Below are 24698 nucleotides of genomic sequence, written 5' to 3'. Positions count from 1 at the left end.
ATTTCTGCATTTCTACATACATAAGCCTCAGCAGCAACACACTTCTTTGACTGTATTATTTATTATACTGTGGTTGCATTGTCATTCTTTCTGTATACATTCTATATGCTTTATCCTTTACTTTTCTTTCTTTGTTATATCTGTCAATAGTTACTTCTCTTACTTGGTATACAGAGTTTTACTCTGTCAGATATTTGATCTTTAATAATAACTTAAAACATGATTCTGCAAGTTTATTTTTGTCTGTTAGAATAACCTCCTTGTATAACACTAAAAATTAATAAAAAAAGTTTACACAGAAAAGTGACCGTACTGAGCTGAACTGCATTATACTAGGTTTTATAGAATGTTTAATAAATAAAGCTGCTTATTGCACAGTTTTATAGAAATACTGCATAAGAAATAACATTTCTGAGTTCACTTTTATAAATTTGTTGATATTAGAGAGCTATGAGAATCATATGACATTAGATTGTGTATTTCTATTATTTTGGAATCACAACTGTTAGCTGTTCTGAAACATAATTAAAATGGACAGACAGGACACTGCTGGCTTTTAAAATCTCTATCTCCCTGGGTTTCTCTGTACTGACTGGCAGGTATTAGTTTTGCTTGCTTCCTAATGTCATTAACTGGCACATTTTCACACCTGCAAGACTAATGGTCCTGCTATACAGCCCTGTGTCAGCCAGAGTCTCTAACTCTTGGATGACTTACAAATCCCTTCTCTATGACACAAAGCAAAAGTCATATCACATATTTAAAGTATTAATCAAAATAAACAATACATCAACAGCCAGATGCCTGACATACATACATACACACACACATACATATATATATATATATATATATATATATATGTAAAGCTAACAAATGGCTTAGCAGTTAGTGTATTTGTCTCATGGATATGGGTTCTATTACCATAGCAAATACTTGCATTTTTATTGTAATGCTGACACAATACTGCAGCATAAATGGGGTGTTACACTCCTGAAGTGCTGTCACTAAGCTGCGACATTAAGTAGTGTCCACATCTGCTCAAGTTAGTGGCACTTCACATATATGATAATAATTGATAGTATCAAAGATGCATAGAAGACTTGCATCTTGGCCAATGTTCCTTGCTTCACTATAAATACCACCTCACGTTTTCCTTAAATAATGGTCACTGGCTCAGTCAGTGGGATCTACTCAGTTAAGAAAAATAAATGAACATATGCATAATCTGTTAAGACACTTCCTCTTATATGTGCATATAATACTGCTGGGAGACAAAAAGGACTTGCAAATGCAGTAACAAGAAAATAACCACAAATGAGGATGAGTCACTTTCTGTGCTAATGTTTTGCAGGGCAACTGGCTACATCATACAGAAGTTGAAAATGATGTTTTGAACAGTCCTGCAGCTATAAAATTTTGCTACAATCCCACCTGTAAACAAACAAAAATGTGTGCATACATGCCAGGCCGTTTGCATGTGTAACTCGGAGTGAAAGAAGCAGTCCAACCAAAGGAAGTATTTTTTTCTTCTTCTTTTTTTTCCTTTAATTATTTCTTATTCTATTATTTTTTATTCATACATTTGTTTTCTTCTAGGGGACCCATTTAACTGCCTTGCCACACCATGATGTGCAAGTTATGCCCAAAGAGAGAAGAACCAAGAGCAAAATGCACCCATCTTAAATGCCTCATGTTTGCATCTTTGTATTCTTTTATGAAGGATGTAACCTACACCTCAGCATTTTTTAATACTTGCTTAATGTCTTACTATCCATCTTGATTTATATTGGCAGACAGCAAATAACCACTATTAATTCTTGGGATTCATCTGGAACACTCTAGTCAAAATTCCTTCTCCTTAATGGCTCCACACCTCTGAAATTTTATGCTGTCTGAACAATGCTTCATTTCTTCAATCAGGTTATTCATGAAATCCCTCAAAGCATTTTTTATTTCATATTATATCAGTATGATTCTAAAATAATCTGTAATGTTTCTTTTAAGGAAAAGTATTATTTTACAGCAATAAGAATATATGATTTACAACAGGTGTCAGTTGAGATTTAGTGCAAACAAATGCAAAACACTGCTCCTGGGCCACAGTGACCATGGTAAGTATTAACTGGCAGGAGTGGAACTAATTATGGCACAGCAGCAGGTATTGATCTTAGCTGTACTGAAGCACAAGGAATAGAGGCAGACAAAAATGACTCTCCTTGGAGCTGTGAAGACAATTCTGCGTTTAGAGAGCCATACACCTATGGAATGGACTGCTAGAATGGGTGGCAAACTGGGAATGCATGGAGGAATTCAAAAGGGCATAGGAGAGACAAAAAGGATGCAACTGGAAAAATGGAAAAGTAGTGAAGGCAGACTGCATTGAAGGATGTGCCACATTGGCTTACTGTCTTATTCTATCATTAGACACATGTAAATGTGACATATAGCCTTACTCAAAAATGAAATGTTAGAGACGTGGCAGAATTCTGCAATCTAAAGATGATTTCTCAGTTATTCAAGCGTCCTTTAAATCAGATGGAACAAACTTAAGTTTTACTAAAGCCATCTTGACCAAGAAAATGATTGCATCAATGTCCTCCAAGAAGCTTATCTAGCCTGGCAGGGCTCAGATCTAATTCATAACAAATTGATCAAGCAGCTAAACTCAATCCTATGATCCCACCACAAGCAACAGACATAAATACTAATCAGCAAAAGTTAATAAGATTTAGAGCACTGATTCATTTACTGGATGCTATGGAGGAGATATACCCAATCAAAGCAGTCTTAGCTATAAAGAATCCTATAGTCTTCTGATATCTGGAATATTTTAATGTCCTTTGAACAATAAGGCAGGTTTGGCTGCACAACACATCAACTATTCAAAAGAGCAAAGCCAGAAGATCTAATGTAGCAGACATCGCTACAGACAATAACACAGGCTTGTCTTGATCAGCTTTTAACATCTTATTTGCTTGAGGAGGCACCTTGGATGTCTGTCCAGTCAAATATGGGTTCAAAGAGATAATACTATACAGAGATTCTCAGTAACCTGAAAGAGGCTTGCCCTGTATACTTCATAATAACCAAAGTGCATGTGGGACACCCAGGAGATAAATAACCCTCATATCTGTGTTTCAATCTAAGAGTAACATACTGAGATGCACTTACTAAGTGATCTGTAATAGACTTGTTCTTTGCAGCTCTTAACACCCTGTCTGCTAAGGGGAAACACCTTAAAGGCCATTTCTCCTTCACAACTAGGAGTAAAATAGAGATTTATTTACTGAGGCTTGATTCCTAAAGGTTTGTAACAAACAGGTACTAACATCTTATATGCCTGGAGGTAAAGACTCTGGAATTAAGTTTCCTTCAGGCTTTGGAATTCAGTTTCCTTTAGGCTGGAGGTGTCAATCCAAAGGTGGTATACTGAAGTCTTCCTCCTTGGTGGCGTTAAAGAAGCTTAACATCAGAACGACTCTGCACCTGCTGCTAAATTCACAAAATGAGTATCACTGCACTGTCAGGAACATAACACTAGATTCCAAAACAGGCATTGTTATACGAAAGCTAGTCTCTGTCCAAATGAGCAAACAAAGGGTCATTGCTCTTTACTACACATGTAACCCCGGAGTGTGTGAAGTAACAAAGAGGCACACATGACACCAGGCAGACATTACTTAAAAAGATGCAGATTAACATTGACCACTAACAAGCTGCCAGATGGCCATGGACTACTTTAAGATGCAGATCTGAAGATGCTCAGACTGCTGGCCTTAATCTCAGCAATTTGAGATATTATTTATCAAAACACAAAAAGGTTCCTACTTACAAAAAAAACTCCTGCATTTTGTTAAACTGTTTATGAACTTAGTCATCTGTGCACTGATCCACAGTGTGCTGTATTTTGAGGCTGCACCCATTTAAAATGATCCAACTACAAAGTTTCTTACACCTTTGAAAGCAGGATGCTGTATTTCATAGTTATCTCATGCAAGTAAACTATGTTGTAAATCAGCTGAAAAGAATAAACTAATAAATATGTCACATACCATCCATTTTGTGCTCCAAGCCACATGGTGGGAGCAGCGCTGGTACCTGCCACTGAAGACTCGCCATTCACTTCAGGCTCCTGTATCACCATATTCTGTTCAACTTTCTGATGTCCATTCTCCCTGCAAAAGCCACCACATACAATGAATAACTATTGGCACAGGAAATGGATTTTACTGAGGCCTAGCCACGTGACTAAATCACTGCTTGAAGTAAAAATCTTTCACATAAAAGTGAATATAACTACCTATAAAAAGCAGAACTTGAACAATGCTATAATAAAGTGGCTACATTTGCAGCAAAAAAAACCTTTCAGAATCCAGCACTATATTGCATTAAAAAGCCTAAATTGGTTTACAACTATCCCATCAACTAATATATGCTCAGCTTCTCACCACCTATAAAATTATCCAGCACTCATCTGCTTGTCCAGCACTAAATGCCATTGTACAGAATTATAGTCACACTCCATCATTACAATACAGTGACCAAAAACTCCCCTCAGTCCAAAAACCTACCAATTCTGCTGGGCACGGTCTGTTCTCATACCATATTGAAAAGGCCTGGAACGCCTTACCTGTATCTATTAGGTGAATACCCTCCTTCCAGGCCCTTAAAACCATTCTGAAAAACTTCCTAGCCAAAATCTGGCTTTATTTTTGTTCAACCCTAGGACAAACTAAATCCCTAAATATGAATGAGTACCTATTCATACCTTAAACCTCTTTACTTCCCCCTTCTTCAATAATTTCCTCACTTCAAACAATTTCTCTTCCCTGAGTATCTAAATATGACATAACCTTGTTTTTTTCTCTCATTACATATTGTAATTCCTATTTGTATTAAACTAACTTACATTTACTTTCTCTAAACTGGCTTAAAAATCATTGCCATATAAGTTGTATCTATTCTCAACCAATGTTTTCATATTATGTCTAATTTGTTTTAGTTGTTTAAATTGTATATTTTTATTGCATTATTTTTGAAGATGGTAAAATTATTGCTCGTAAAATGTTTTTGTAAAATACTTTGGAACTTTTCTTCCGGGGCTTCTGCTGAAAATGGTCACCTATCCAGTTGGATTTTTCTGGTAATTAAATGTAAACACAAAAATAAATACTGTCTGACTTAAATGGCTTGTTACAGACAGTAAGTTTTCATTACACTGAAATGCCTTAGCAATATCTATAAATAATGCAAAGTACCACAATGTCACAAAATTACAAAGTGCCACACATGCTCAGAGCCTCAGGCTAAGGTTATAAATGAGCCTAAGGCATATAAGGTTTGTAAGCTAAACAGACAAATATTGTATCTATTTTAAACCTAAATTCATTATATGTTCTTGCAACAACAAAATTGTGTTGTATTTTTTGGCTACTCCCTTACAGAATGATCTAACTGCAAAGTTTCTTACACCTTCAAAAGCAGGATGCTGTATTCCATACAGTTATCTTATGAAAGTAGACTGTAAATCAGCTGAAAAGAATAAACTGTATTTACTTCATTTATGAACAAGTTTTATATTCTTATATATATATATATATATATATATAGTTATATACTTATATTCTGGTGATAGTTATTACGTGCAAGTCCCAGAAAAATGAAGGATGTCAATTTTCAAACTTTTCTAAACTGCTGTCAGGTTTGTCTTAAGATATTAAGATACTGAATATAAGTTTAGTTGTTGCAGACAGTCACCGTAAAAACAGATGCTTAACTTACAAAAAAATGTATCCATGAATTTTATTCTTTGAACGTTTGAATATGAATACTGAAAAAAGACACATTATATTCAATGACAGGTCTAATAAGTGGCTTATAAAGTGGAAACAAGACATCAGCTTTCCTAGGACAAGAGATTCTCAAAACAGAATTCGTAATACAGAAAGAGTTAATGACCGTTACTTAACAATAACAAAAAAATTTAATTTGTTACCACTGAAAACATATGCAAGCTTTCACTGAAAAGTTCAGACTGGCTTAACTTTAACTAGAACTGCATAGTACCAAAATATCTTTTAATTTTATTTATGTATTTATTTATTTATTTAGGTGCAAGGGACTTGAGACTGAACAATAATAAAAAAAATCTATCAACATGAATCATTAAGGAGGTTAACAATAAATACTTGGAATCAGTGAAAATTGAAAATAACTAAAACAGAATCATAAATTAGGTTTCCACTGCACAAAGTTGTCCTTTTCAAAACCACAGGCAGATAGTTCAGTGTTATGCTAGTGCCTGGATTCCCCCTTACATGTACAACACAATGGTTCTTTATCAAGCAGAACTCATTCCTTAACTCTGTAAAGGATTTCTACTTTCAATATTTCTATTTCACACTTATATGGCAATGAGCAGTGTTACGCAAAATGGTGCAAGTGCTTTATATTATGTTAGACAATGGGTGACCTATAGATTGCACCCAGATTAGAGAACAAACGTTCTCCAGCAGGGTGTTAATCTACAGGTAATACCCACTGAAAAATGAGACCAACACTTTATAGCAGCATATCAAGCTGCCGTGGAGCTCAGACTGAAAAAAAAAAAAACTAATTGCCGCCATTATTTTACACTTGCTAAGCAGCGCTTTTGTTGTTTAGCGAGTATAAAAGAAAAAAGAAAAAAAAAATAGAAAAGCGTGTGTGTATGAGTTTATGTCTGTGTGAGACAGTGCATGTGTGTATCAGAGTGGCAGACTTTTGCTGTTTAGCCAGTGTAAAAAATAAATGAAACAGAAAAAAGTGTGTGTGTGTGTGTGTGTGTGTGTGTGTGTGTGTGTGTGTGTGTGTGTGTGAGACAGAGACAGAGAGTGAAGAGTGAGAGCGATCAAGCAGTCCCAGGCAGCAGTTGTTAAGTGGTTTGCATACCTCTCGACCTCTTAGCTCCAGATATCTGTGTAAGCCAAAAATAAACGGGGGCCAAAGGCTTAAAATAAGAACATATTTTAAATGATGCTTTTACAAAATCACAGTTACTTGAATATTTGGATTTCTGTTAGCATGCATTTTCTGAAGAAGAGGTACGTGTGTGTGAATGAGAGTGAGTGACCGAGATTGATCACTGACAGCAGTAAAGAGATTTGCATACCTCTGGAACTTTCAGCTGAAGAAATCTGGATAAAGCCTAAAATAAAGGGGAAACAAAGACTCAAAAAATTGGAACAGATTTTAATTACTGCTCTTATAAAATTACAAACTTGCTTAAATAAAGGGATTTATGTTAGCGTGAATCTTCTGAAGTAATTGAAAGTCTGAAACTCAAATGTTTGTCATTATTTAGTAACTTCAATCTCCAATGACTGGCAACAAACCAAATGTTTTAGGAGGAAGGGACCATAAAATAAAGTAAATACCTGGGTATCTTTCAAAGTGTTATATTTTGGATGTAAAATGCTTCCTCCAACACCACTAACATATACTACAGCAAGCCTGAAACATTAGGCATTGGAACTACTCTACATCAAAAATATATAAGAAAAATAATCTCTCTCTTTCCTGTTTATGCACCATGTGGTACATTGAGCACCCTTCAGCACTTGTTTCTGTAGCAGTTACAGGTTTTATGGCCTCAGGTTGCTAGCCCAAGGCCCAACCCTCCTTGGAGGGTGCACCACACACACTCACACCTAGGGTCAGTTTAGAGTGTTCAATCCACCTACTGCATATCTTTTGAATGAGGAAGGAAATGGGAGCACCCAGAGGAAACTCATGTAAATGCAAGGAGCAGACTCCGCACAGAAGGCACAAGCACCTCAGCTGAGAATCGAACCAGAGAACCTCTTGCTATGAGGCAACAGAACTAACTGTTACACCACTGCGCTGCCCAAAAAAATAATACAGGAATAAAACAAAAAATTAAACAAAGTAAAACACAACAATTTTACAGACAGCCCACTCTCTAAGCTCAATAGGGTGTATGTTATTGTGGAAATAATGCCCTTCTAGGGGTGTAGAGGACCACCGCATGTGGTGTCAGGCCTCAGAACACCCATGTGCAGGTGTTATTTCTACAATAACACACACCCTGTTGTGTATTATTCCTTGCCTAACAAGGGCCAGTTAGCATGATAGTTATGCTAGTACCAGTCTTTCTGAATTACTACAGCTACAGTAGCACACTGCACTATACAGACATGCAGGTGATAGCCACGTGCATCCTGGTGACCAAAAAGCATGCTATCAGTATGATCATGATTATGGCATAAGCTATGTAGTGTTACATCCCTTTCTTAGGGCAGCAGTGCTAGGGAAATACGGCTATTCCATTGTGGAACCCCAGTCTGCAGGTCACATGATCCAGAAATGTGCATCTGTGCAGATGAAGCTGCACCTTTGCTTCTCATACAGTCCTGAGTGAGTGACCATGGCTACTTTAGGCACTGCAGAATGCAAACCTCTAGTTTGGTGTGCTAGCAAGAGCAGGATTTTCTTGTCCTTCCTGCACAGGGACTTTCAGGAGCACCTGCTGGGGAAGTACAGTGGTTCCTTACAGAATGTGGCGTGAGTTTGCCGGAAAGGTGACTAATACCACGGGCATCATTATACCATTACGCTGAACAAAACAGTACCTCACTGAACCTAGTATTTTATTTATTATTTATTTTACATTTGTTGACCGGGCTGGTCTAACTGAATATATGTCCATTTTCAGTAGAGGCCCGGGGAGAAAAGCTCCAAGCATCGGCAGTGACAAAGCATACAATATATATCAACAGTAAAATGAGTTAATAGTACATTGTTTAAATTGTAGGTACGATAAGCTTGTACAGAGTTCTTTAGTGTGTTTAAGCCAAGATCAAATATAGAGAAACAATCAAACATTTGAGAGCTAAAAAAAAAATCTATATGGAGATTCCAAAAAAATAAAAATTATATAAATATATATATATATATATATATATATATATATATATATATATATATATATATATATTATTATTTAAAAAATCTTTATTTCAGTTAGGCAACATAGAACAATGGAGTAGAGAAGCAAAGGGAGAGCAAGAAGGGGAAATGAGATATCGGTCAGGGTTAGAGCAGGGACAGAGCCCATGAGTTTTAAGATATTCTTTAAGATGTTTTTTAGAAAGCAGTGTGGAAGCAAGGGTAGAAAGTTCACTAGGAAGCTGGTTCCAGGTTTTTCCCACTGTGTTAGTGAAAAGTGAGTCCCCAGCTTTGTTGTTGGATTTAATAGTGGAAACTAGAAGCTTATTAGATGAGCATAGTGTTGCAAGATTTTTATAGGGGGTAATCAGGTTAGTGAGGATAGGGGTATTATTAGGGTGGTAAAGGATCTTTTGAGTGATAAGAAGTTGTTGACAAAGTAGTTGGTTCTGCAGTTCTAACCATCCCAGTTGTTTTAGGTTGTAACAGTGGTGAGTTCTAAACGGGGTGCCAGTGGCGAATCAGGCTATGTTATTGTAACTGGTTGAAAGTTTGGAAAGGTTGTTTTTAGAGAGATTGGTATATATAGCAGAAGCATAGAACAGGGTAGAGGTCAGGTGGGTCTGGGCAATAGTGGTTCTGGCTATAGGGGTAAGGAAGGGTTTGATTCTATAAAGGGTGCCTAGTTTTTTATTGACAGTTTATAGTAGTACTAATATGGTCATCATAGCTGAGGTTGAGTCAACTGTTATTCCCAGGAGTCGAGTTGTAGTGTCAGGGGATATATATTAGTTCCATTGTTAGAGGTTACTGTGAAGTGAAGTTGTGATAACTTCTGAGTAGGAGCAAACAGCAATAATTTTGTTTTTTTGGGGTTCAGCAGGAGGCAGTGTTGCGCGAACCAATTTTCAACAGTGCTAAATACTGTCTGGGTGAGGATCTGGAGTGAGGTAGTGGACTTGGGTGAAGATATTAAGGTAGAGTCATCTGCATATTGTATGCAGGTGGCTTGAGGAACTTTAGCATGTAGATCATTAATAAACAGTGAAAAGAGAAGCGGGCCTAAAATAGAGCCTTGTGGAACTCCTATGTTCACAGGGAGGAGTGTAGAAAGATTTTTATCCCAAAGCACTGCTTGTTGTCTGTCTAAATAAGATTTAAACCAGCGTACTGCTTGTGGGTCTAGTGATTGGGCTTTTAGTACATCAATAAGCATGTGATGGTTAACCATATCAAAGGCTTTTGAAAGGTCAATAAATAGTGCTGAGGAAAGAGAGTTATTGTTACGATTTTTGTTTATACAGTCAGAAAAGGATAGCAGGGCAGTTGTTGTGCTATGGAATGGTCTAAAGCCATGTTGGCAGTTGGCAAGTAAATTATTTTGGAGAAGGTGGTCAAGCAGTTGTCTGTGGATGCATTTTTCCATTATTTTAGCTATTGGAGAGAGTAAGGCGACTGGACGAAAGTTGGAAGGCTCAGTAGATGTCCCACCTTTATGTAGTGGGATGATATGGGAGACTTTCCATATGGAAGGGATTGTGCTTTCCAAAATTGTTCTATTTATAAGGATGGAGATGGGATAGGCAATGGCTTTAGCTGCGATTTGTAGGTATTCAGCTGGAAGACAGTCAGCAGAAGGGGTGCATGGTTTGAGTTTTTGAAGGAAGTTGCAAATGAGGGATGTAGGTACAGGTCGTACATGAAAGGTTGGAGCTGGACAATTCATGGTGTTTAATGGGGAGGTGGTAGTAGGTGGTAATGTATTAGCTAGGGTCTGAATGGCTTCAGTAAAATAGTTATTAAAGGCATTGGAAATTTGATTAGAGTTATTAAGGTTGAATCCTGATGGTGTAGGAGATTTAAAATGGCCTGGCTGAAGTAGTTTGTTGATGCCTGACCAGAACTTTTGTGGTTTTTGTTGGTGGGTTTGTTGGAGGTGAAGGTAGTAGTTTTTTTTTTGTCTTGTCTGTTTTGGTGGCATTTCTTAACTGTTTAAAATAAAGGTGATCTGATGGAAAAATTTCTACTGCCAACACTGCTTTATGCCGCCCTATACTTGCAATCTCCATGCCAACCAAATGTCCAAGCTACAATAATACTACAACAAAATTTCCAGGTTTGCCTGTAGCCTCCTTTATAGGGGCCGTTACTGCACTATCCTCAAAAAAACGTAACTGGCTAGAACCATCTCATCACGTCAGCTACTCATAACTAGTTGCTGCCCACAATCTTGCAAATTAACATAATTGGTGACCCAACCTAAAATGTATCCTCCAAACCTATCTACCTATCCCCTCAGACGCCTGTGTCTAACAAACAAAGCTAATAACGCAGCAGCAGAAGGCCTTTACTCCATTCATATTCCTAAACTACTGAGCTCACTACCTCTATCACTAAGGTTAAATAACTTAGCTACTTTCAAAGATCAACTAAATGACCATTTCAAGGACTCCTAGCTATGCTCTTGCTCCTTACCATGTTAACTAACACAAACAGGCATCTCCCTTAAAACCACTTTCCTACATCTTTCTCATCTCCCAAAATATTTGGGACTTTGTAACAAACAGTGAAGACTCATTTGTAAATTGTATATATTTCCACTGCTTCTATAGTTTCTACTTTTACACTAACATTTCTTGACACTAATGTCCATAACCAACATTGTTATGCATATAAATTATTATTTACTACACTACCTCTAAAGGGTACAATACTATAACGCAACCTAAATATCTTGTCGAATTCCCACTTTAATAAAGGCAGCTATTATGTTTACTCATGCATTTCCATGTTCACAGTTGTTCCACTACAAATGCTTGTTCATAGGTTCATAGGTTCAGAGAAGGTTACTAGGCTAACGGCCTTACAAACCTAGCCATATCTATCCTGAGTTAACCCAACTGTTGGTGGCTAGGTGAGTGAAGTTCATAGAAGTATCGGTCTATGGTAGTTAATAACACCTTCCTCTGTCCAGAAGGGACATGGATGCCACCCCAAGAGTGAATTTGCATCCATTGATCTAGGTTGTGTTTGAAGAGCGGCTCTGTTTCACATGAATTGGAAGCTTATTCCAGATAAATGGCAGTCTGTAGGAGATATATCTATCTCTCCAGCATGACCTATTCATGTCAGAGGCTAGGTTAAGATCCCTGGAGCGAGTGACCCTCATGCAGCTGAGTTAAGAGCTGATTGCCTACAAGGGTTTAACAGCATGGTACGGCTTAAACCAATTCTCAAAGAAAGGAATATAAGGAAATGAAGTGATGTCTGAATGCACACACACTAAGCCTTGATTTCTCTTTGTCTAATAGAATGGCTTGAACTGTGTTTACATTATGGTTATCAACGACCAAACCAGGCAGTAAAAGCACTGATGGCAACACAGTGACAGTAACATACTTTAGATTTATGTATTGATACTAATGCTGAACCAGATAACGTTTAACACTCGTGAACAAAAGGATATAGATTGAATCTATGAGCAAAACTATGAAATTAAAACAAAATGTACTAAAAATGCTCTTTACAGACATACAATAAGTTGTCAAGAAGGAAAATTCAAATTCTTTGTACTGGAAGTAATTCCAAAGGACATAAGAGGAGGTCCATGGGAGACTTCCACTGAATACAAAGAATTACTCTGGCAACTATCCCTGAAAGCTACTCGATTTCCAGGTCTGAATGATACAGTTTCTCTTGCCCCAGTCTTAAAGTCAAGGACTGCAAAGCTTTAGTGATTCTGGAAAAATGTAGACCTTTGGTCTAAAGAATAACAGGAATTGTGTACGGTAGCTTTATAAATACAACTTTTGCTTTTAAAAAATGTAATACTACTTACCCTAGGTCTAAGGCTAAGGACTGCAACATCAAAGTGTATGTGCAACAATTTATTTTGGTTCAAAAAGAGAAAAAAGAAAATGTAAGGGCAGGATTCAGGAAGCCTCCGTGTAAGAGTTATAACTCTTAAACGGAGACTGCAGTTAAACGGTGTGATGTCAGCATGTCATGCATATGCATGAGGTGCATGAGGCATGCTGAATCACACTGTAACTCTTACACGGTCTGTGTAAGACAGTAGGGGGCGTGTTCGTTGGCTAAGCCCTGCAAGCGGACACACCCCCGGATGTCTATAATGGCTGAAAGTAAACAGCCACGAGAAAGGCCATGGAAATGTGAATAAACACACTACAGAACACATGCCCCCACAGACCAGCAATGTAAAAAGTGAACAGCTGTTATAAAATGAAAATAAAAACTGTTTTATTTTTTTTAAACCCCGTAAATGTTTGCAACTGTGTGCGTGGGTGTGCTACTAGCGCAACTGCAGGTAGCAATCAGTGGAAAAGGATATAAGAACTAAATATGCAAAGTAAGCCAAGAAGTAATAGCATAGCGGTAGAGTTGTCGGCTTAAGAGCAGGCAGGCAAGGTCCGAGCCCACACAACAACCTTTTTTTTTTTTGTAAATAAGCACTAAAAAGGCCCCTGACAATATTGTACAAATGTAAAAGTATTTCCTTTTGTAAAATGGAATGAAATGGAGCATATATTTTCAAGTAATACAATAATAAAATTATGTAGAAATGTAGTGATAGCTAAGCTGCCGTGAGACAGAGTGCCCGTAGCTGAGTAGTGTTTCAAAGGCTGCAAATTGCTTGCCCGTAGCTAAGCACCGGTTTAACAGGCTCAAACTGTGTACAATTAGCTGTGCTTAGCTTAACATGTGTGTTACTAGCCAATTAAGGTTTAACCCAGTGCACACCGTTTGCGCGGAGGTGTGTGCCGCGCCCACAAGCTAACCGCCGATGCGCATGCGTTAGCTCCGCGCAAACAAGCGCAGACCTGGTTTTAAGTGCTTAAAAGTGCTTTTGGCATGTTTGATTGACAGGTCCTCAACTCATTTCTAGACAGTCATGAAAAGTAAAAATCAGTGGTCAGATTCGAACCAAGGATACCATGCACTAGAGTCAAGGTACTAAACCACTAAGCCATAACAGCAGTACTTAGAAATGCAGAAATAGCATATATATAGGATATAATCCAAAATGGGGCATGATAAAGCAGTTTCTGTGAAGTAGATACAATTCCAAAATGGCCAATCATAGAAATGTGCGGGAAAATCGGCATATATAAGCCCCATAGGCGGGAATACACAGCAGAAACGATTGTAGAATAGACCTGCAGGCAGAATGAGTGGAGTAGGGGAGGGACGTTGCTTTCGAGCACAGCGGTGGGGCGTTGAGGAGTCCAGATACATGGTCTGGCTCCTAGTTCACCATCATGAGGCCCAACTCATGCAGGGCCAGGTCTCATGGGGAGCATACAGGGTGGAGGCATGGGACCAGTTGGCTCATGATCTCACTAGTGCTACTGGGATTCCACATACTGGTGAGCAGGTCCGTCACCACCATGCGGACCTGAAGCGACAGAAAGAAGACCAGTTGACCCAATGGATCCAGGAGGCCCGGGATATACCCAACACCCCACTACTGAGTAAGTTACATTTTACTTATGTATGTAAGGAATTCAATTAGCTGATACCATGGATATGTGTATTCCAATATTACTTGTTTTGTATTACAGCTGCAGGTGTCCGCTCTATGAATCGAAGGGCGCATGACCGCAGGCTGGTGCGGCTGCGCCACCATGCAGGTTAGTAACCCCACCTAGTACTTGTAAATAAATATTATAGTGTAGCACGTAGCAGAACACTGCAGTGTATTGATTAAAAGTAATAGAATGTGCAAGCAACAAGTGAAAGTCTGCAGGTATGGTTGCAACAAGTTCATCAGTATGCAAGTGAAACTGGAAATATAATTGATAGAAATAAATAGTTTGTAATACAGATGTCCCACCATTAATTAAATATAGTATAACCTGAGTATAAGTCTCAAGAGTACAGCCTCAGAAGTTGAGTTAATCACATGTGAGATATATCCCCTGTTGAAATGCTAAATCATGACATAAGTGAGGCTGCTGGAAAGTGTTTGAATCACCACAGGTCTAATATGTGAAAAAAGCCTAGAAGTACCAACCTGAGCTGTGAAATAGCAGGATGTGTGAGAGTGACTGAAAGGATCATGTATCAATAAATAAAGTAGTAATAACCCCTGAATATATAAGCCTCAGTGTGGTTCTACAGAACTACATGCATGTGGGAATTAAAAAGTAACATCCCAAACTGATTGCAGTGTGTTTGAATCTTGAATGTTTAAGCCAAAATCTGTATATGGTGATGACAGTCAACAATTGTCAGATAGAATGAATGATTGTCCGACATATTAAACATCCATAGTTGCCCCCTGCCCTGTCATCAAAGTGTAGCAGGAGGATGTATCTGATCAAAGTCACAATAACTAGGATAGTGATGTATCTGTAACAGGTCTAGCATGACAGTCAATAAAGAATCATTTTGAAACTATCACCCACAAGTTAATTGTGTTTCTATTACACATGTATATTAATGTATAATGTATGAATGTGTCATCATTTTCTTTCCCCACCCCACCCTATAATTGCAAGTTAAAAAACTCACTAAATATTGGTATGTGAACATTTCATTAACCATGGACATTTGTCCTGTTGTTTCAAAAATATATGCATGTCTGTTGTTGCATGTGCCCTGTTCATACCTGCAAACCTGATGGCCTGTTGCCATTAATCAACCCTGCATGTTGTTTGATTGTGTATTTCTGTTCAAATAATGCATGTGATATGCCTGTTGTTCAATGGTGTTAATATCTGGGTGTTTGTTTAATGGGAATACCAATGCATGCTGTTACAACTAATTTGAATGGAATAATATGCTACTAACTCAAACTAACATAACATACTCACAAACCCAGAACGCTTGGGAAGGCAGGTCCCAGCGGACCCATCTCTCCCACCTCATCTGGCGACTGCACCTGGCACTAGTGCCCAGGCTGGACCCTCCTCCGGTGGCCCTGTGCTACCTTCGGGTGGAAGCGCTGCAGGGGATGGGGCCCGTCCCCCCTCTGCAAGCGTGGCCAGAGGAGCCCGTCCACTCACCCTCCAAGGTGTCCGGTCTGTGGTGTGAAGGGAGATCCAAGACTCTGTTCTTGGGCCCCTACTCCAGCTTGAGGCCCGGGTGGCACAGCTTACGGGCATGCCCGTTGTCCCGCCTGCACAGCCCCCAGCACAGCCCCGTCCTGGGCTGTGAAGGAACAGTGGCAACTACCTATGGGTGGGGATATCAGTTCCACTGTTGCCATCTGTGGGCTCATGTGCCCTGGATATCCCAACCTCCGTCCCCGTCAATTGTGTAACCCCCCCCACATGTGTCATACACCGCCCCTGTATGCGTCTTGTCTGTCTTGTCTGTTAACCTACCCAACCTACCTCCCCAGCTATACTGACTAGCTCACCTGACATACCACTCTCACCTGAAAAAAAAAAAAAGGGCACTCTGTACCCACAAAAAAATGACGCCCCATACATAGCTGTCCATGTTGCACACATGTCCGCTGGACATTGAAACTGTTAATTACAATTGGCTGTACAACAGGTATTAATGTTGTCCTGACACCTCTCTCAGGGGTGGAAGGTTTCAAATGTCACACCAAATTACATACAAATGCACAGCTGTTGCTGAGAAAGACAGGGGCAGCTATGGGCCTCACCTACATCCTTCCTGCAAATCCCAAGCTTGTTTCCCTACTGTCTTACCCTCTTTGTGACCCCTTTTTCACCACTTTCCTGTCACCCCTTTTTCTTTTCTTTCAAAGAAAATAGTGCGGGTGTCTTGTGCTGAGCTCACTGCCAGTGCGTGTCGTGAGCTCGCTAAAGCAGGCAGACCTGGTTTTAAGTGCTTAAAAGTGCCGCACTTTTGATTGACAGGTCCTGTACTCATTTCGAAAGAAAAATAAATTCCCACTGCCAGTCTCGAACCCAGGACCTTGGTAACACTAGTCTGTATGACCTACCACTAAGCCATGGCTCTCATACAAGAACACAGTGCTAAAATAAATATAACATGTAATACTAGGAATCAATATAAAGGCAATATAGGATGTGTACTACCCAAAGCATGTCAGGTAGATTTTTAATGGCCAAATTACTGGATTCCCATACTAGTTTAGTGTTAACAGAAACAGGCCTGCTAATTGTTAGCTTGTACATAATAATGTAAGGTAATGTACATATATGAAAGTATTATATGTACACACACACACACATATATATATATATATATATATATATATATATATTAATACATATGAAATATAGTGGTAGGTGTCAGTATTCATACACACTCACTACAGGAAACAGTGAAGATAAATGCAGCAACCAGAATCTGCAACACAGCATGACCCCTGTGAGACTTACTAACCCTTTTAACTGCTTAAAGGTGCCTTCAGCACATTGATTGATAGGCCCTGTACTCAATTTGAAAGCAAAATAAAAGCATACTATTAGGCCCTACCACAAGACCATTGTAACACTAGTCTGTATGACCTACCAGTAAGCCATGACTCTCATACAGGAATATAGTGCTAAAATAAGTAGAACATGTAATAGTAGGAATGAAGATAAAGGCAATATAGGATGTGTACTACCCAAAGCATGTCAGATAGACTTTTACTGTCCTAATTACTGGATTCCCATACTAGTTTAGTGTTAACAGAAACAGCCCTGCTAATTGTTAGCTTGTACTTAATAATGTCAGCTAATGTACATATATGAAAGTATGTATATGTACACACACATATATATCTATCTATCTATATATATCTATCTATATCTATATATATATATATATATATATATATATATATATATATATATATATATATATTAATACATATGAAATATAGTTGTAGGTGTCAGTATGCATACACACTCACTACAGGGAACAGGTGAGAGAAATGCAGCAACCTGAAGTTACAACACAGCATGAGTCATGAGAGACTTACACTTCACACTCACAGAACACTGTCGACAGCATAGCAGCATGGTCCACGCCCTTACAATCTGAAAGGGCAACGCCCATCTCACATACCCTTTTATAGCACTGTCCTGAAATCACAGTGAGACATGCAATCAGTACACAACTGGCTGCATGCAATTAGCAAATGCTGCCTTACAATTGGTGCAGAGGCCATCACATGGACCCATGCAAATACCTACAAAAGCATCCAGTACTAACACTCCACACATGCAATACATTCATTGCACCAAACCGACGGAGAAAGTGAGAGAGAGAGAGAGACAGAGAGAGAGAAAAAAAAGAAGGAAAGAAATAAAGCAATAAAGACAGTGAAAATAAAAACTGCATCAGCACAGCAGCAAAAGCAGCAGCAGCAGCAAACAGCAAGTAGCAGCAGTGACACAGCAACAGCTGACACAAACACAGGTAATGCAAAGTAGCAGGTTAATACTGTGTTTACTGTGAAGCCTCCAAATGTATCATAGTTCACTATCTATAGGTATGTCCATGAGATAGGTTGTGGGTACATAGTCCTGATATATATACATATGTAATATTGCTGTACATGTCTTCCATACTTACAATTTCCATAGCTTAGAACACAAGGCCAGTTATGCATATGATGCAGTAGTTCCCAGGGTCAGTACAGGTTCCTCCTCATTGGTGTGGGACCACTGTGTATGTATGGCACTGTTCAGGTACATATCCTGTAGTACGGCCAGGGTTTAATATCAGTCTGTAATGTGGTGCTATGTCCTCTAGGGGTGAACGTATCACACATCCAGGGATACCATTTTGTAACAGTGATGCTGTGTGTTCTGCAATGTTGAGGGTGGCCCTCACCTGGACATGTGAGATGATAGGGAGGTTACATTTATCTGTGATAACTAATTCCACTTGTGTAGGAGAATGGGGGGGGGGGATACCTGCACCCAAACTGTCTGCAAAAATGTTGCCAATATCTGTGCATCTGGTGAATGTGAAGCATCTTACCACTGCTGACCACAGATGCCGTGCCTTCGTGTGAATCTGCTCTGTGCTGCAGTAGCCTCCTGCTATTGTTATACAATGTGCCTGTATCTGTAGTCCACTGGACAGGATAAATAAGTGGTGTGCATATGGTCTGGGTTAGATATGTGTGTGCACATTACATGCACTATGTGGGATGTCTGTGGTAAGCTTTTGCAAAGGGGCCAGCAGTGTGTGTTGTGGCTTCCACTGGCCCAGTGGGCTGCATGGATAGCATCACAGTCCTAACTAGTGAATAACTGTCTAATTACATACATACATAGCAAGGTAGTGTACTGTGCTTGTGGTATTGTTGGGATATATATATATATCCAGGCTGAGTAATGTGTGTCCACATCACAGTGTTGGATGGCAACACACATACAGTATGTTGGGATGAACACCCAGCAGAGTGTTTCAGAAGTGTTGCCTGTGCAGAAATATCTGGCCATTACCTGTACATCCCCCACAACACACACACATGCAACATATGGCAGAAGTACAATAGCAGTACACATAGGTTCATAGGTTCATACTAGGCTATTTGCCCTAGGGCATTGATAAGCCTAGCAGAATGTGTTTGTCTTTTGCCACCCAATTAAAATTTATGTTGCTATGCCCCTTTCCGAGGTTAGTATACTGTGCCTCTGTCTAACAGTGACATAGAAGTGATACCTGGGGTACAACTATGATCTCCATCCACTCATCCAGATTCCTATGGAAGAGAGTCAATGAGGGACTCTGCCTAACCTGTACTGTGAGTTCATTACAGAGTGAAGGGAGCCTCTGGGTTATGAATCTGTCCCTCCAGCATGTCCTATTTATTTCAGTGCTAAGGTTCAGGTCTCTTGAGCATGTGGCTGTATGGGATTTTGATTTCCTGAGGTGCAGCATATCCATTACTTCTGGGTTGGACATGGCTGTATATGGCAGGCACAGACTGCCTCTGAACAGGCAGTATGCCACTGAGTCCAGCTGGAATTTCTTTAACTGGGCAGCATATGGCATCTGTTTGAGCCCTTTGATCCTCTTGATGAGGTACTGTTGGGGTTTTTCCAGTTGCTGTAGGTGTCTGGTTAGGTACATCCCAAAAGGGGCATTGTACTCAATTATAGGCCTGCTGATGGATGAGTAAAGAGGCACAATGACCTCCCCTGATGTACATGTGAATCCCTTCATGATTAGCTGGGCTATATAACATGTTTTCCAATCCACTTTGGCCACGTAGTTGTCAAATGACAGATTGCTATCAAGTTTGTTCCCCAGGTCCCCAATTACGTCTTCTGTACTTAATGGCTTAACACCTATGTGGTACTTTGCCACCAATGTGGAGGTGTGGGTATCTTTGATGAATATTGATACTCACCCTCCTTTTGTTGTTTGGTCCAAGTGTTGGGGCCGACAAGAATGGTAACAGGTATAACTTGGTAGTGCTGGTGTGCTCTTGGGAAACCTGAAACAGGTTTCTGTTACTGCACAGATACTGATGTCCATAATGCTAAGTAGAGTTTAGAGTGCGTGTATCTTGAGGTTTAGACTTCTGGTGTTGAGTAGCATTGCTCTTAGTTCCTCATCCTTTGTGATACGTATGGATGTGGGTTTGCCTTATGAGCCTAGCCTAATAAAGGCACTATGGGTGTAGCAAGAGCCTTTGCCAAAATCCAAAAGCCCAGGGGTGACAGGTGCAAGCTGTCCCTAGCAAAGCATCGTGGCTTGTACAGCATATCATCCCAAGCTGACAGGCATTGGATCACCTTTGAATGACACCAGTACTTCAGTCAATTGTTGAAAGTGATCATCTCGCCTTGATATTGTGGCATCATTCTTGGTGAGGGCAAGATGCTACTCAAGGTCAGGGTCATACTGTCTTGGGCTACATGCTCAGAGAGCTCCTTTCTGTCTCCTTTCATGTAGTCCAGGGAGATATTTGTCAGGTCATTCGCATCAGCATGGACAATGAGTGAGTAATATTTGTACTTGCCTTGGAGTTACTTGAGTGCTTGTGTTATGTGGCGGGTCGTAGTGCCCGACAGGCTGCACACTGTGACCCTCTCCTCGTTCAGCCTGGTGAACGTGACGTCAGTGTGCCTGATGATAGAGTCACCTATTACAAGTGTATGAGGTGTAATGTTAACTGTTAAGGGCTCTGAGTGTCCAGCACATTGGCTTTGTGAGATATGTGTTGCACGTGTATGGTTATGGGGTAGCGGTTGCTTGGGTGTCTGCTTTGGAGGTCTCTGCTGCTTAGGCAGATCTTTATTTTGATCCTCCGAGTATGTCTTTGTGTGATTATGTGTTTGTTTTGCTGTCGTGGTAGGTCTATGTGAGACTGGAATTGTAGTGAGTGTGGTTTCCTTCTCCACCTGACTGGTTATGGCAGTATTGAGTAGAGAGAGCCTAGCCTCCAGTTTGGTATATGGTTGCATCACTCACAGGTGTTTGGATTTGTTGTTAGGAGGAGGGGGTTGTCTGTGTACATGAGGCTGTTATAACATTGCCTCTGGATTACCACACTCACCAGCTGGACTGGAGAGGAGATTGACAACTGACCTTTGGACATGCTAGAATACTATTATGAAGTCCGTAATAATTGAAAACAAGGTCCAGTGGGGAGTGAGGGTGTACTGATATTAATTTCTACTGCTGACTGATATAATAGCTTCAGTGAGCAAGTGCCAGGTAACTTAAGTGCAATGTGTTACAATTAAGTAAATGTAAAAACGACAGTCACTTTCTGTCAAGTGTAACAAGGAAATAAGTACAGTAAGCGATGCAGATATCAGTTGTGATTCACAGAAGTGCTGAGAAGCTGTGTATTATGTGGAATTAGCGTACCAGTGAAATAACAAGCTAACAAATAACAAGCATATAAACAAAGCTAGATCCAAGAGGCTTGGATGTAGTGTATGCTACAGCAAACAAGGTGTGCCAATGTCAGTAAGATACAGTTCAAATATGCAGGCACTATAAACCTTAAATCAGAAGTCCCCAGCTATGAATGGCAGAGTACAGCCTATTCTCACACAAGAGTGCAGACCACAAACCTTGATAATGTTAAATAACTGGCCTGAAGCCCAACTGCTTATACCAGAACTAATACACTTGGACACTGGGCTCTCAATCAGCAGTTACCAACTTAGAAGGATGACAGCTACCTGTCCTGCCACCACAGTGCTTGCCACAAACCTTCCTAATGTAAAACTAACTTTACTAACACAATAAACTGTAACCGTAATAATAACAAACTAACTGCTTCTCTTTTCCTAGACCTGTCAAAAGCCTTCGACATGGTCAACCATAAACTTCTCCTACACATACTAAACTCACTTGTCTTGGATTTTTCCTCCTTAACCTGGTTCTCATCCTACCTTGAAAACCGACAACAAGCAGTACTCTGGAAAAATTCTCTATCTGCTCTACTACCTATCTCCTTAGGAGTACCTCAAGGATCAATATTAGGTCCACTCTTATTCTCTATCTTTATTAATGATCTTCAATCATCTATCCATAACACTACCTGCATACAATATGCAGATGATTCTACCATCATCTGTACAGCTCCCACCCAATCTGAACTCCAGTCACTCACACAATCTACCTTTTCAACCGTTGAACAATGGTTCTCAAAAGATGTCTCCTTCTCAACTCCAAGAAAACAAAGCTATTACTATTCTCACCTACCCACAAATCTCCTCAACTAAATTTTACTATTACTGCAGCTGACAATTCTCTTATCTCCCCAGACTCTACTACCAAACTGCTTGGTGTTACTATTGATAATAATCTTAACTATGATTGTCATATCAATAACACTATAAAAGCAGTAAATAAAAGGATAGGTTCACTGTACAGAATAAAACCCTTCCTTACTCCAGAAGCACGGACCACCTTAGCTCAATCACATCTTATCTCCACCCTACTGTATGCTTCCTCTATTTACACCAATCTCTAAAGGTAACCTGAAAAACTAACTACATCCTATCATAATATAGCCCGTTTGCCACAGCATCCCAGTACAGAACTCACCACTGTAATAACTTAAAACAATTACAATGGTTAGAACTACCTAACAAGCTTATCTATCAACAACTCTTAATTACACATAACATTCTTTATCAACCGACACAAACACCAGCTCCCAGTAACCTCCTTACCCCCTACAAAAACTTGAAACAGTTGCGATCTGTCAAAAGATACAAGTCACCACAACTAGAATTACAAATTCAGCAGGTAACTGTCTATTTTCAAACTCCATAGGGAAAATATGGAATAACCTCCCCACACATTACCTCACTAGACTCCTTTCAACTTTTCAAAACAACTTCTATTACATCTTAACAACTTCTGGCTCTGCTCCTGTACCAATCCAGACTAAATGACTTCTTCGCCTTCAGCCATACCTCCCTACGAAAAATCACTATCTTTCCCTGCTATTTCAAATGACTAAATTACTGTACTGTTCTAAAAAAAAAAAAAAAAAAATATGAATATATAGCTTAGGCTATTTGTTTTTTACCTGATTTTTTTTCGCTGTATTTTCTACTACACTAAAATGTATGCATTGTTGCTTAAATGTTTAACCTTGTTTTAATTGTGGAGCTTTTCTCCCCGGGCCTCCACTGAAAATGGAAATTATCCAGCTGGACTAGCCCGGTCAACAAATGTAAAATAAAATAAAAATAAAAAATAAAATAAATAAAAACAACTGGTCTGAAGGCCAAGTGCTTAATCCAAAAGACGTAGAATGATAGCTACACTTTAATCAAGTTACAACCAAGCAGTAATAACTACAATTTTAATACTTTATGTATAGAATGTGTACAATATATTGCTGACATACTCTGCTGATATCCTGTTTGTGTACTTTTCCAGGGAGATATGGGTCCAAAAAGGAACCCTGCCTACTCTGCTGCAGAGGACGAAGTGATCCACCAGAGCCTGGTGCGTGACTATGACATCCTGTTTTCACGCACCACCCAGAATCAGCAGGAGAGGTATGCACTGTGGCAAAACCTTGTCAGCAGGATAAATGATGTTGGCATGCATGACAGGACATATGAGCAGGTGAGACATCACTGCAGTGATTTGATTAGAAATGTCCGCCAGCGTGCTGTAGATATCCGCAGGCAACAGGTTGCCACAGGTGGGGGGGTGGCCACATCCCCCTCACCAGACAGGAGGGGCTACTGCTAAGTGTCGTGGATCCAGCCCCAGAGCAACAACAGCATCAGACTTGCATAATGATGGAGGTTGGATCCACACAGCAGCAAGACACTGAGCATGCAGGTAAGATGCCATATGTACATATGACTGTTCTGTACACTGTTACTTCATGCATGCATAAGGTTTGCACGTGGTATGTATCTGTCATCATGATATGTAATTGTGCATGTGTGATACTGACATTATGAGCAGCTGATGTGTATAAGGGAACTGGTGTACTACTGTACTGTATCATATGCAAAACAAATGGCATACTTGTGCCCACTGACATTACTTTCTTCATATTTCCAGGTCCCTCCCATCTAGCAACGAGGCAGGCCATACATGCTGGTGAGTGTGTTTATCATTACCTGAAAAACAATTTATAATAGTAGTAAGAGTAGTGTATCTCTGTAGTATACATGCTGGTGAGTGTGTTTAATAATACCTGCAACACTCACGTTAATACTAGTAAGAGTAGTGTAACTCAGTACTGATGTGTGTGTGTACTGTGGGGTGTGCATGTGTGCATGTGTGCCTGTGCCCATGTGTGTGTGTGTCCATGAGTGCATGTGTCCATTTCTGAATGTGTG

General features: G+C 39.6%; 1 protein-coding gene across 1 annotated transcript in view; it reads right to left on the bottom strand.

The window, feature by feature from the left end:
* Nucleotides 1–3952: 3952 nt before the first annotated feature.
* Nucleotides 3953–24698, bottom strand: part of MAPK8IP3 (mitogen-activated protein kinase 8 interacting protein 3) — a 3746918-nt gene continuing 3726172 nt past the window's right edge. Inside the window, exon 22 of the mRNA XM_044088957.1 lies at nucleotides 3953–4178. Within this exon, the coding sequence (XP_043944892.1) occupies nucleotides 3953–4178 (226 nt within the window). The remainder of the gene's footprint in view (nucleotides 4179–24698) is intronic.

The sequence above is a fragment of the Protopterus annectens genome, chromosome 12.part0 (genome assembly GCF_019279795.1).
Source record: "Protopterus annectens isolate FY-2018-M chromosome 12.part0, PAN1.0, whole genome shotgun sequence".
Taxonomy (NCBI): Eukaryota; Metazoa; Chordata; order Ceratodontiformes; family Protopteridae; genus Protopterus; species Protopterus annectens.
This window is presented reverse-complemented; position numbering and strand designations above follow the sequence as displayed.